General features: G+C 40.7%; 1 protein-coding gene across 1 annotated transcript in view; it reads left to right on the top strand.

The window, feature by feature from the left end:
• The window catches only part of RAPGEF4 (Rap guanine nucleotide exchange factor 4), a 177437-nt gene that overhangs the window by 153768 nt on the left and 8665 nt on the right, over positions 1–15004 (top strand). The window contains exons 21-24 of the mRNA XM_063318177.1: positions 258–404; positions 3372–3469; positions 11846–11971; positions 12782–12960. Coding sequence (XP_063174247.1) covers positions 258–404; positions 3372–3469; positions 11846–11971; positions 12782–12960 — 550 coding nt within the window. The remainder of the gene's footprint in view (positions 1–257; positions 405–3371; positions 3470–11845; positions 11972–12781; positions 12961–15004) is intronic.

Raw genomic sequence — 15004 nt, 5'->3', positions numbered from 1 at the left:
ACAAATTAATAGGGGGAGGAAGAAATAGCTGTACTCCATGACTAAGCCTAAGGAGAGCACTTTGGCCCACCATCCGTCATCCTCAAGAACTGTCACTGCCAACTTGGGTATAATATCTAAAGATATATTGGGACTTAGCTGCCTTTTGAGAGAGCCATTATTATATAAAGAATGTTAAAGAGCACCCTCACATCCTGTGCCATGTGACCAGGCAGGTTTCCAGGGCCCCATTCATAATGTGTTATTTTTGTCTGAAGTTTTGTTCAAGGTATACTGTGTGGATCACACATACACCACCATCCGCATTCCAGTTTTGTCATCTGTTAAAGAAGTTCTCTGTGCAATAACTGACAAACTAGGATCCGGAGATGGCTTGATATTGGTCAAGATGAGTTCAGCAGGAGGTAAGGCATTTGTGTAATTTGCAATATATCCTGAAGTGACAAACCATGATGGAATGAAAAGACTTATATTGATTTCCCCAATGTTTGTCAATTGAAGGCAACAGGAATTGCAGTCCATTATCTCTGAAGGCACCAGGGAAAGGCTAAACTTATAAGCCAATTAATTAGTGAAGGTTGTGCACCAAGTATACATTTGCCCTTTTTAAGGCTATATCGTATCTGTTGTGTTACTCTTGTAGAAATTGGTATAGAAAATATTAAAGATGCTTTAGCAACCTTAGTAAAGGTACAGGTAAAGGTTTCCCTTGACATTAAGTCCAGTCGTGTCCAACTCTAGGGGGCAGTGCTCATCTCTGTTTCAAAGCCGAAGAGCCGGCGTTTGTCCGTAGACACTTCTGTGGTCATGTGGCTGGCATGACTACATGGAACACTGTTACCTGCCCACCGAAGCGGTACCTATTAATCTACTCACATTTGCATGTTTTCGAACTGCTAGGTAGGCAGGAGCTGGGACTAGCAACGGGAGCTCACCCCATCACGCAGATTCGAACCGCCAACCTTCCGATCGGCAAGCTCAGCAGCTCAGCGGTTTAACCTGCAGCGCCACCGCGTCCCTTTTAGCAACCTTACGTGATATCAATTAAATAAAAGATAAAGACTTTGTTGAGAAGTTCAACTTCTTAAAACAATATGGACATGTCCAGGCAGACTTCTTAAAGTTAAAGAAAAGGCTGACCATTTCATTCTCAGCATGATGATTTTTCAATTATCCAATCTGCCTACGACCACAGGATTTCCAGCTTCTCCCATCCAAGTGGTAACCATGTCTGACCCTGCTTAGCTTTTTGTGCTCAGTTAGAGTCAGTTAGCAGATGATGCCACCTGCTGTCAGTTATATATTACATTAGTCTCCTGTTATTTTATGACTATTAAAACTCTTTCCATATCCAAAACTTATCCATACTGTTATAATTCATTGGTTAAAATGGGAATCTGCTAAAAGCTGTACATTTCAGACACAATTACATTTCTTTTTATAATTTGAGCTCTTTTCCAGATTTGGAGTGATACAGATGGCCCTTGTTATCTGTGGTTTTCTTATCCTTGATTTGTGAATTTAAATTTGCAAAATACACACCAGATCTTGTTATCTGTGATAAAGGGTTTTATATCTCTCCAGCTTGGGAGGAAGTTTTTGTTTGTGCATGTATTTTACACATGTGCAAAATATTAAAAGGATTTGATGCATTTTTTTTCTTTTTGTTTTATGCCTTCAAGTCAGTGTTGACTCCTGGCGACTGCCTGGGCTAGGCCCTGCAGTTTTCTTGGCAAGGTTTTTCAGAAGTGGTTTGCCATTGCCTCCTTCCTAGGGCTGAGAGAGAGTTGACTGGCCCCAGGTCACCCAGCTGGCTTTATGCCTAAGGCAGGACTAGAACTCACAGTCTCCCGGTTTCTAGCCCAGTGCCTGAACTACTACACCAAACTGGCTCTCTGGTACATGCATAAAGTATGCTTTTTCAGGGTCTTGCTATTCACATTTTTGGCTAGAATGATCTCCCATATATAACAAGTACCACTGGTATTCTATAAAATAATACGAGCACTGTCAGACAGAAAACAGGCATGCACAAATAGGTAAGTGAGAAGGACTGCCAATTCCGCTATGTGACCTGGGAGTTCTATCTTAATTAAAACTATTCTCAGGGACAATTCCATCTGGAACTAAACTGACTCCAGAGGCATGGCTATTTTGTCGTTTCAATGGCATTACTTGCTCAGGATCAGGAGTAACAAGAGAAGGGGGGTCAAAAACGTCAAGATGGCAGGCACAACCATGCAGTTGAAGGCCTGGCCTTTTTATGTTTGTCGTGACACATGTAGAAAAGAAGCAGGGCTTCAATTACTTGATTTTTTTGACATCCCTGCTTAGAATCACTGTGGTATACTTCATTGTAACCTGAGAACTTTATAACTTTCTAGGGTAATTAAATCCTATTTTATACATAGCAGCTATTATTTCATTTAACAAATGTTAGGCACTAGGTTTCCTGCATTGTAAATCCCTTAGTTTGGGAATTCAAAAGTTTTAGAAAAGTTATTTTTATCTTGGAGGAGAGTGCAGCAAGTTCAGCGATGGCTTTGATAGTGTTCCAGACATTTTATGGCAGTAAATGGGGGCTTGCCCAATCCTTAACTGAGAATAAAAACTTGAAATGCAGGACAGCTGAGGGCTAGAGTTCCAGCAGAATAGTGGCAGGGGACACTGAGCGATTCTGGGTTGGTCTTGAAGAGGTTCTAGGCTGTGTTGAGCAGGCAGAAACAAAGAAAGCTGGAATGACTTCATCTATTTTTCCCATGCAAAGGCTCTGGATTAATTTGGAATCATGAATATAAATAAAAGACCTTTAAAAAAAATCTGAATGGCAACGAGCTCCACATCTGAGATTCTTAAAGTACCAAACTTGCTAAGAACATAATAGTTTGTCATGCCAGTCAGTAAATGTTCAGTCTATTCGTGATACTAGATTACACACTTGTATACACAAAGAAGGGACGCGGTGGCGCTGCGGGTTAAACCGCTGAGCTGTCGATCGGAAGGTCGGCGGTTCGAAACCGCGCAGCGGGGTGAGCTCCTGTTGCTTGTCCCAGCTCCTGCTCACCTAGCAGTTCGAAAACATGCAAATGTGAGTAGATCAATAGGTACCGCTTCGGCGGGAAGGTAACGGCGTTCCGAGTCGTCATGCTGGCCACATGACCCGGAAGTGTCTATGACAACGCCGGCTCCAAGGCTTAGAAACGGAGATGAGCACCGCCCCCTAGAGTCGGACATGACTGGACTTTACGTCAAGGGAAACCTTTACCTTTACCTATACACAAAGAGTTGATTTCAGTGGAGAGAAATCCATTCTGTTACGTTCTAATAACATACCTGCTAGTTTACTTTTCTTCTGCTTTTCATTTTTACAGAAAAGGTGGTTCTCAAGCCTCATGACGTTTCAGTGTTTACAACGCTCAGTATTAATGGCCGCCTCTTTGCTTGTCCTCGGGACCAGTTTGACTCACTGGTATGTATCTCTGCTAAGTTCCAAACACTTCTCAGATTAGAGATGAATAATTTGAGTAACCTGCTTGCTAAATAAGATAAACATCTCTGATTCTGAATTCTGCAGATTCTGCTACAGCTTTTCAATAAAATGTCACTTGAGGCTTTGAAGAGACTGTATCTATGCAAAAGGAGAGCAGATTTTTAAAAATTAAGTAGACCATAATTATTTGCTGGTTCATGATAGCTGTCCAATCCCCTGTTTTCTATGAGTACATGGGAACAAAATGTTGCTGTTTAATGACTACAATAAAGATTGACCTGATTTGATAAGGACAGAAAAATAGGACAGTAGTGTGAGATAATTTTACAATTATATGAAAAATTATTTTGGTCATTTAATAATTGTAAAAATTGTGCATATAGTGACTTAAACAGTACTGTATAGGCTGGAGTCTAATATAAGCATATAATAAATATTTTGAAATAGCACCTCAGGGCTTATTACTAAAATTGACCACATTTGATAACATCTTTCGTAAATATTAAAAATGTTTACAAGAACTTCTCAGTAAAGTAATTCTACCATCCTCCGTTGGGTTCCACTTTTGTAGACTTAGACTTTTTAATGTACTTTGTGGTTTTTGAAGTTCATTAAAAGCACTTCTCATTGCCAATCCATGTCAGCAGAAATTTTATGGCTCCAAGCGTCAATAGTGGTTCTTCTTTTACTTTTAATGAGTCACTTTATATGCTCGTGTCTTTCATAAGTAACTGTAAAATAGAAGTCTTCCTGCTGCTTGAAAAGCAATGAGATTTTTGAATCCCAAATACTTTAAAATAAAAAGCAAAACATGTAAATAAAGTTGCACACTGCAAATACCTTTTGGATATATCCATTTCTGACCAGCTCCATGTGACATAGAAGATGTTAAATATTTCTAAGGAGAGTTTTGAGATGTGAATGTTATCTTCCATCAGCATTTAAGGATTTCTGAGTAAGCAGAAGACGACCTAGGCATTTTTCTTTTTTTAAATAGACGAATCTTCCAAGCAGTAGTGAGCATCATTCAAGGAAAATTGAATGCATGAGTATATTCACAGAGCTCTTTCAGTCTAGGCTCATACAAGGAACAATAGGTATTAGTGACTAGAGCTTTTATTTTCTATTACTTTTTTAGTCCCACTGATTTTTGCAGGAAAATGCCAGTGCCTTCCACAGAAATGGATGGGTTCCAAAAGTACTAATTTGAGTAGAATTCCACCTGGATCTTCAATGCTTAGACTATAATTCCTTTTACTATGAGAATAGCTTGGAATATTTAGTCAGAATAAACTTTTTGAAAGCAGGTTACAGTAGAAGTTCGGTAAAAAGTAAAAAACTGTTTTTTTACATGCATACACATTTTTATTGCCTGTTTCAGAGAGTTTCATGATTAGAATGAGATTGATTGATTGATTGTAAGGAAGCCATTTTAGAGTCCAGGGCAGCGTTAATGGTAATTGAGTCACATGAGAGATTAAGTGTAGCTGATGTAATAATTAGTTCACATAATCCAAATATTCTGTGATTGGTAACTGTCATTATTCAACTAGTTCTCATTTGTAAAGTAACAAAAATGAAAAATTTGGATCGTTTTGTTCTTTTTACCCATGGTCTGCCTATTTTTGGGAATAGTCATCTCCTTTCCACCTCCAGGTGGAAGTAAACTGGACCATTTGTTTTGAGTAAAGCAGGCACTGCAAAGATAGTACAGGTAGCCCTTGTTTAGCAACCTCAATTGGGACCAGCAACTTGGTCGTTAAGTGAAGCGGTTGCTAAGTGGAACCACCACTGTTCTTATGATCCTACTTCAGCTTTCCTTTGCTTTACAGACCCGCGAAGGTCATAAATGCAAGGATTGGTCGTAAAGTTCCTTTTACATCACCATCATAACTGCAAACGGTCACTAAACGAGGCAGTCACTAAACAAGGACTACCTGTATGAGAAAGCAGGTTTCAGCTCTGGATCACAGGTTGCCCATCTCTGCCTTAGACTGTAAGCCACCATGCAGGCAAGGTGGTGGGCTCCTTCCAATATTCTGTTGAAATCAATTGTTGTTTATTCATTCAGTCGCTTCCGACTCTTCGTGACTTCATGGACCAGCCCACGCCAGAGCTTCCTGTCGGTTGTCAACACCCCCAGCTCCCCCAGGGATGAGTCCATCACCTCTAGAATATCATCCATCCATCTTGCCCTTGGTCGGCCCCTCTTCCTTTTGCCTTCCACTCTCCCTAGCATCAGCATCTTCTCCAGGGTGTCCTGTCTTCTCATTATGTGGCCAGAGTATTTCAGTTTTGCCTTTAATATCATTCCCTCAAGTGAGCAGTCTGGCTTTATTTCCTGGAGGATGGACTGGTTTGATCTTCTTGCAGTCCAAGGCACTCTCAGAATTTTCCTCCAACACCACAGTTCCAAAGCATTGATCTTCCTTCTCTCAGCCTTCCTTATGGTCCAGCTCTCGCAGCCATATGTTACTATGGGGAATACCATTGCTTTAACTATGCGAACCTTTGTTGTCAGTGTGATGTCTCTGCTCTTAACTATTTTATCGAGATTTGTCATTGCTCTTCTCCCAAGGATTAAGCGTCTTCTGATTTCCTGACTGCAGTCAGCATCTGCAGTAATCTTTGCACCTAGAAATACAAAGTCTTTCACTGCTTCTACATTTTCTCCCTCTATTTGCCAGTTATCAATCAAGCTGGTTGCCATAATCTTGGTTTTTTGAGGTTTAGCTGCAAGCCAGCTTTTGCACTTTCTTCTTTCACCTTCATCATAAGGCTCCTCAGTTCCTCTTCGCTTTCAGCCATCAAAGTGGTATCATCTGCATATCTGAGATTGTTAATGTTTCTTCCAGCAATTTTAACTCCAGCCTTGGATTCCTCAAGGCCAGCTTGTCGCATGATGTGTTCTGCGTACAAGTTGAATAGGTAGGCTGAGAGTATACAGCCCTGCCGTACTCCTTTCCCAATCTTAAACCAGTCCGTTGTTCCGTGGTCTGTTCTTACTGTTGCTACTTGGTCGTTATACAGATTCCTCAGGAGGCAGACAAGATTAGTTGGTATCCCCATACCACTAAGAACTTGCCACAATTTGTTCTGGTCCGCACAGTCAAAGGCTTTAGAATAGTCAATAAAACAGAAATAGGTGTTTTTCTGAAACTCCCTGGCTTTTTCCATTATCCAGAGGATATTGGCAATTTGGTCCCTAGTTCCTCTGCCATTTTTAAACCCAGCTTGTACATCTGGCAATTCTCACTCCATGAATTGCTGAAGTCTACCTTGCAGGATCTTGAGCATTACCTTACTGGCATGTGAAATGAGTGCCACTGTTCGATAGTTTGAACATTCCTTAGTGTTTCCCTTTTTTGGTACGGGGATATAAATTGATTTTTTCCAATCTGATGGCCATTCTTGTGTTTTCCAAATTTGCTGGCATATAGCATGCATTGCCTTGACAGCATCATCTTGCAAGATTTTGAACAGTTCAGCTGGGATGTCTCCTGCTGCCTTGTTGTTAGCAATGCTTCTTAAGGCCCATTCAACCTCACTCTTCAGGATGTCTGGCTCTAGTTCACTGACCACACCGTCAAAGCTATCCCTGACATTGTTATCCTTCCTATACAGGTCTTCCATATATTCTTGCCACCTCTTCTTGATCTCTTCTTCTTCTGTTAGGTCCTTGCCATCTTTGTTTTTGATCATGCCCATTTTTGCCTGGAATTTACCTCCAATGTTTCTAATTTTCTGGAAGAAGTCTCTTGTCCTTCCTATTCTATTGCCTTCTTCCACTTCCACGCATTGCTTGTTTAAAAATAATTCCTTATCTCTTCTGGCTAACCTCTGGAATTTTGCATTTAATTGGGCATATCTCCCCCTATCACTGTTGCCTTTTGCTTTCCTTCTTTCTTGGGCTACTTCTAGTGTCTCAGCAGACAGCCATTTTGCCTTCTTGGTTTTCTCTTTCTTTGGGATGTATTTTGTTGCCGCCTCCTGAACAATGTTGCGAACTTCTGTCCATAGTTCTTCCGGGCCCCTGTCTACTAAGTCCAGTCCCTTAAATCTATTCTTCACTTCCACTGCATATTCCTTAGGAATATTAGTGAGCTCATATCTAGCTGATCTGTGGGTCTTCCCTAATCTCTTTAGTCTGATCCTAAATTGTGCAATAAGAAGTTCGTGATCTGAACTACAGTCAGCTCCAGGTCTTGTTTTTACCGACTGTATAGATGTCCGCCACCTTTGGCTGCAAAGGACGTCGTCGGTCTGATTCCGGTCTTGTCCATCTGGTGAAGTCCATGTATAAAGCCGTCTCTTAGGTTGTTGGAAGGGAGTGTTTGTTATGCAGAGTGACTTGTCTTGGCAAAATTCTATCAGCCTATGTCCTGCTTCGTTTTGTTCTCCCAGGCCATGCTTACCTGTAATTCCAGGTGTCATTTGACTGCCCACCTTAGCATTCCAGTCTCCTGTGATGAAAATAACGTCTCTTTTAGGCGTGTTATCCAGTAGGTGCTGCAGATCCTCATAGAACTGCTCTACTTCAGTTTCTTCAGCATCTGTGGTTGGGGCGTATATTTGGATCACTGTGATGTTCGATGGCTTGCCCTGAATTCGAATTGAGATCATTCTATCGTTTTTGGGATTGTATCCAAGCACTGCTTTAGCCACTTTACTATTGATTATGAAGGCTACTCCATTTCTTCTGTGGTCCTCTTGTCCACAGTAGTAGATCTGGTGGTCATTTGATGTGAAGTGGCCCATTCCAGTCCATTTCAGTTCACTGACGCCCAGAATGTCTATCTTTAATCTTGACATCTCACCAATAACCACATCCAATTTGCCCTGGCTCATAGATCTTACATTCCAGGTTTCAATGGTGTGTTGATCCTTAGAACATCGGATTCGCCGTTCACCACCAGCACCGTCGGCCGCTAGCCGTCCTTTCGGCTTTGAGCTAGCTGCGTCATCACGACTGGGGCTAGTTGAGCTCATCCTCTGTTCCTCCCCAGTAGCATTTTGACCATCTTCCGACCTGGGGGTCTCATCTTCCGATGGTATACCGACATATCTCTGGTTGTACTGATCCATTTAGTTTTCACGGCAAGAATACTGGGGTGGGTTGCCATTACCTTCCCCAGGGATCGCATTTAGTCTGACCTCTCTGTCATGACCTTCCCGTCTTGGGTGGCCCTTCACGGTTTAGCTCATGGCATCATTCAGGTGCTCAAGCTCCAGCACCACGACAAGGTAACAATCCTTTGCTGAAGTGAAATCAATTATTGAACAAAATTCATGAACAACAGCTTCCCTATTTCACTGGGTAGCTGGCACCAGTGAATGGTGCACAAGCATTCCTTTGTACCCTAACTTTGCAAGGATTGTCTAACTTTTTGCCCTTAGCAAACAGAATAGTAATATCAGATGTAATACATGGTATATATTTCTTAGGGCTGTGCAGCTGTTGGATTCAAAGGTCAGACAGTGCTTTGCAGTACCCAGGGGGTTGTAGTAGCACCTGTCTGTGGCTCCTGAAACCAAGCACACCTTTTGTCAGAGTTGCACTGCAGGTCTGGAGAGCAGCTGTGCAATTCTGGGAAGAGATGTGGCTGGTTTAAGGAGTTGCTGATGGGTGCTGTGTGAGTTCCCCACAGACACCAAAGTATCTTTTTCCCTTGGAACCCGAAGCGTGGTACAGCCCCAGTATTTATAGCCTGCCTCTGCCTAAATAAACAAAAATAATTCAAGGTATTTAATTTAGCTTTAAACTAGAAATATGAAAAAGAAGTTTCTCATGTTTTCCCTCACACAACTGGGAAAAGAGAGGAGGGAGGAAATGCAGTCTAGTCTGGCCTAGTGTTTGACTGCATTCTTCCAAATATATTCTAGGATTGCTTCTACTGAGCTGCACTGTACTAGCAGCCCACTTTCAAATACTAGTTTAAGGCAACATGGAGAAGGGGAAGAAAACAAAAGTGAATGAATTGCACTGCCCTCTTGTGGAATAAAAAGGAACTAGAAATGTAGCCTCATCTAGAATTGAGGTACTAAGTGAAACTTAGAGAACAACAAAAGTGAAAATGATAAGAGTACGGTACTATTTTTACCTCAGCTTCAAAAGGAAAGTCATTCTGGAAAAAATATAATCCCAGAAAAGTAAAACATCTTATAAGCTGCCATATTTTAAAGCTACTGTAACTAAAGTCTCAGGAATAAATGACTTGTTTAAACATGTCACTGAAACGTGAAAAAGGCCAAAATTACCAGCTGTTCCATCTTCCTTCCCCTACGGTAGTGCCTTCCTCTCAGTAATCCCTTCTAAGTACAGTGACCATACATCCTTTATTATAAAGGACAGTCCTTTATTTCAGAAAGCTGTCCTTATTGTTTTATCCTTATGAACCTCTTTCAGATTTGCCCTTTATTTTTTCCAAGAGAATATGGTCACTGTCCTTATTAGTAACTACTGCAGTGCGACTGTGTGCAGTTCACAAGCCAAAGAGGCAGAGATGCTGCTTCTCATCAGCTGGTTGCTACTGTAAGCAGTAGCAATACTTAGCACATGTGCAGTATTGTATAGACCAAAATGGCTTGCAGACTGCAGCGGCAAAGATTTTACATGCATTTCTTGTTTTCTAATATTTTCCATTTCTTGACAAAGAAACTGCTTTTTCTTTCCTTTTTCCAATGGAGAAGACCATTTTAGAAATATTTTCAAGGGTAAGACGTTGCTTCTTACATTTGGCTTAATTACAAAGGAGCTGAGGATACATGTGAGCCCCCCTTTTTTCATTGTATAATTGTCTTTCTTTGGCAATCCTTGGCTTCCTATGTTTCTGTTAAATCCCAAGGGAATCTTTTCAAATTAGGAATCAGAAGCAGCCAGAAAGGTAGCAGAGCAATAGAGAAATAAGTAAAAAAGAGGGTAAGGGGGGGGGGGAATCACCACCCTCTGCTGCAAGATACCAACAAAAGGAATTGTTTCAAAAAGTGCGATCTGAGAATGACATAGAAAAATAGGCACCTGTTTTGCAGAGGAGGAAAATTAAAGACAGATTTTAGCACAGTTATAATTTTGCGTGTGTTGATCTCCATAATCCTTGCCACAGCAGTGCACCATATTTTTCCTATATTAAAGGAAGAATTGAGGCTAAAGTGACATTCCTCAGTCTAATGGTTTAAAAGCTGAACGGAAGATATTGATTCATATTCATTCCCATAGGCACTGGGAATGCTTTCAACAATGCTTTCATTAGGTAATTGTTTTATAGTTTTAAACTTAGGTAGCAAATAGAAATGGTTTTCTTTACTGCTTATGCATGAAGATGTTGTGTACCTAAACGTGTGTATATCTTTGTTATATATACATATCCACGCCCATGTATGTAAGTATGTATGTGTGTGAATATGAATATCTATATATATCTATATATGAACTGCAATTTAAAATGCATTAATTTTGTAGTAAGAAAAATATTAGAGAGTTATATTTGGTAATTTTGCAGCAAAATAAGTTGTGTGTTTCTGTGTTGTAGCATAGTCATGATTGTTCTACTGTGCTTAAAGAAGTTATTTCCTCTGAAGCAAGTCTTACATTTCAGTTCTCCTTCTGTGTTATGGCCAGTGGTCACACGTTAAACTGGGAATGTCAAAAGCTGTGATGAAGACCTACTCAGCTTACCATTAAATCCGATTCATACGTGATAAAGTAGTAATCTCTTTAATGGATTGTAGTAATCCATTAAAGTAACCTCTTTAATGGATTGTAGTACAGAGAAAAAGTTTCGAATAGAAGTTCCCACACTTTTCCCAAGTTAAACAGCCCAATGAATTCAACCCCCTCCCTTTTCTTCCGTATGCAGCCCCCCTCTCCGTGCCAGTCTGTTCAGTTCTATGCAGATGTCTGCCACGGCTCTGTCGGTTGACCTTGGATGCCAGAGATAGTTCAAACAAGATGCTTTCACACTCCTGGCTTGTCCCCCCTCCCACTTCTACTGACTTGCAAGTCTCAACCTGGGTTGATTCCATTCATGCATGCGAGTCAGATCAGATGTTCTGGGAACATTTGGTCTGGGGACATGACATACCACCCGTCTGAAAAAAAAAAACTTAAACACAATTAGTGAAAAGGAAGGACAATGCAAGGGAGTTTAGGAAATGGAAGAATGAATATATTAGGGAGCAGGCTTGTTAGGGTATTTAGAGTGAATTTTTTTAAGCAAAACAAGTGCAGTAACACGACTGGAAACCCATTCGTTATCAGGAAAATGTTTCCAGCAAACTAGTTACTGTAAGGAGCATGGATTCAGATGAACACCAAAGTTCTCCTAGTTCTTAAGAGTACCTTGTTACTTGTCCTAGGTGCCACTGCAGGAACAAGAAGGCCCAGCAACAGGGACGATGGGAACCTTTGAACTCATGAGCTCCAAAGATCTAGCATACCAAATGACCATTTTTGAATGGGAACTTTTCAACTGTGTTCATGAGGTAAAAAGAAGGAATGCTTTTAAACCTTTTCATCTAGATCAGGAAGTAGTAGGGTAGACTGAAGATCTGTACCTTTTCTGCCAATTATTAAGCGGGGGGTGGGGAGGGGAATCTATGGGAAAACACCCACAAGTGAAATATATGCAAATAATTTCTCATCAGATTTAATTGACTTTGTGCCTTTTTAATCATAAAATTAATCATGTATAGAAAAGAAGCAGATCTTATTATACTATGCTGCATGTTTATGCAATATAGAAGTGGAATTATACTTTATTTAAACAATAGTTACACATTTATCTTGTGTGAGAGAAGAGGACCAAGTGCTGCTCATTAAGCTATGAAATATCCATCTTCATTGGGAATGTGAGAATGAGGGAATAAAGACTGAAAAACAACTATAAGCAAACCTACATTTTAGAGCAGAAGCTTCACATTGCATCCCATGCAGTATGAAATAGCCAAAGTTTGCTATAACCTCCAGATCAGTGGTTAATATAAACCAGAGTGCTGTCCACACCTTAGTTTGCCAATGCCTTTGAAATCATGGTTTCAAATCATGGTTTAAATACAATTCCTGGTTCGTGCTAATCAATATTTGTCCAATTCAGTCATAGTATTAAACTCTATTTATTTTGAATTAAGAAGGAGGCAATCAAAGCCTTCCAGAGGGAAGAACCACCAAAACAGGTGCTCTCAGTTCAGCCATTTTCAGCTAAAACATAGAATTTTGAAATATAATGATTGATTTTTCTTTAAAGAGTTTTTAATGTTTTTAATGACTTCCATTTCTTCCCTTCTGTTTCCTAGCTGGAACTGCTTTACCATACATTTGGGCGGCACAATTTTAAAAAGACAACAGCCAATCTGGATTTATTTTTGCGAAGATTTAATGAAATCCAGTTCTGGGTCGTGACAGAGATTTGTCTTTGCTCCCAGCTCAGCAAGCGCGTTCAACTCTTGAAGAAGTTTATTAAGATAGCGGCCCAGTGAGTAGGCCCCAGTACATTGCAGTAGGCCTGGTAACTCTCTCCTACTGGTGACAGTAGAGCCTCTACTGTAGAAAGGGCATCGGGGCTCTATATTTCTGGCAAGCATGGATTATCTCTCTTTCGCACAAAGCCATTAGGCTAAAGCTGCCTGAGAGAAAAGCATGTCTTCCTGTTTCTGAGTTAACCTGTAAACTGGTTTGGGGTTAGGGAGAGACTTGCCCAGAACACCCTACTTATTACATGAGGGTTTTACAGAACTCCGTGCCTCAGTTCTACACATCTAGGTGTTCTAGTACACCATTCCCAACCTTGTATCTTCTAGATGAGTTGGGCTATCCATGGTTAACACGTTCCTGGCTTGGATTGATGGGGACTGTGGGAGAACACATTGGGAGCATATTAGGATCAGGAAGGTTGTACTAGTCATTAACTTGGTCTTAATTATCATGACAATTTGGGATGGAATGTAAACTGGAATATTGAATCTATATACTGGCACCTGTCCTTCTGAATTGTTAGCAAGTTAGTCAGTTACTTTCAAAATAGCGATTTAAGTAAGTCATAAAAGGCAAGTTTCTAAATTCTCACTCAGACATTAGCTTCGTCGGCTCAGGTATTGCTAACAATAGCAGCTGTGACAGGCTGGCTCCCAATTCTGTTCAGATCTATACACAATGAATACATATCCAGCACGCCAGAGGGTGTGTTCAGTCCTTCTCAGCGTGGGGAGTTAGCACAATAGAAACAAAATATATAATCTTTTTTAGAGTATACGTCTTGATCTTTTTCCATTCCATATTATATCCAGTAGAGGGCAGTAGCATATACAGATAAGAACAAAACCCAATTCCTTTCCTTAATAATTAGAACAAAAAAAGGAGGAAATGTTATACAACTGAATCATTTGTATAACTTCCATCTGCCGATATGACAGCCTGTTTTTAATAAGAAAAAATAATAGAAAATATGCTGTTACTGAGGCAAGCCGTTAGTTAGTCTATCAGTGTTGGTCTCTTTCTGTTTGCTTCCATGGTTTTAATATTTTTGCCTTGGTAAACGTAATAGCTCTGCCTCTGTTTTAATGCAAAGACCTGGGTAGATTGGACGTCTATGATAAATTATGATCTATTTCAGTTTGATCATGATGTTTCATATACATACACACAAACCAGGTTAAATAGTAAAAGAAGGGAAAAGTTCTTAGAACAAAAAGAGTTTTTAAAAAGGGGGTAAAAATAGCTGCCGGGCTCTAGAGAGCTCCAGAAGTTCCTGCGCTCACAAATGCACACACAGGGTTCTGGGTCAGCTCTGTGGTTCTCTTGCAGGGCAGGGCGAAGGGAAAGCAAGGTCAAAGCTGATGGCCACCATTTCAGCCCCTCCCCTACCTAGATGGGGGGAGAGATAGCCATTGGTCCCTTCCCACCTTCTTCACCTCCACTTTGGTTTCTGCAGTCCTGGACTGTACCATTCAGGCAAGCCGGCTTGGCCCAATCTTGGTGTCTAGATGCCAGCCCTTGGTGGACTGCTCCTTTGTACGTTGCACAGTTGCAAGATTGGCTTATTTCACAAAGCATGTTAATATATTCAAGCCCCACATTATTTGCTCATTAGGTTGACAAAGTACACTGGCAAACCCCTTCTGATTTTTCATTTAGACATGCATTGTTCATAGTAAAATTGTAAAGGTTATTTTTACTATATGTTTAGTGTAGTAAGTGTAACTTCTTAGGCTTAGTGAGCAGCAGTGTTATATAAGCGATAAGGAGCAAGTAAAGAGCAGGCTTGGCGCACTTCAGGATTTTAAGAAGAGCCCTGCAGGATCAGACTCAAAGCCAATCAAGCCCAGCATCTAATGTGCTAACAAGATGCCTCAGGGAAGTGTTATGGTGACCTACACTGCTAAATCCAGTCCAGCAGTGCTAAGGGGGCTGCAGTGAAGAAGAGGAGAGAGAACAGGAAATCTATTGTAGGAACCGGCTCTGTGCCCAAGTGCTTAAACACTGGGAGAAAGGAGCTTTGGGTGTGGGGTTTATCTTGGGGC

This window comes from Candoia aspera, chromosome 1, assembly GCF_035149785.1.
Source record: "Candoia aspera isolate rCanAsp1 chromosome 1, rCanAsp1.hap2, whole genome shotgun sequence".
Taxonomy (NCBI): domain Eukaryota; kingdom Metazoa; phylum Chordata; class Lepidosauria; order Squamata; family Boidae; genus Candoia; species Candoia aspera.
The sequence above is the reverse complement of the archived record's forward strand: the minus strand, read 5'-3'. Positions and strand labels throughout refer to the sequence as shown.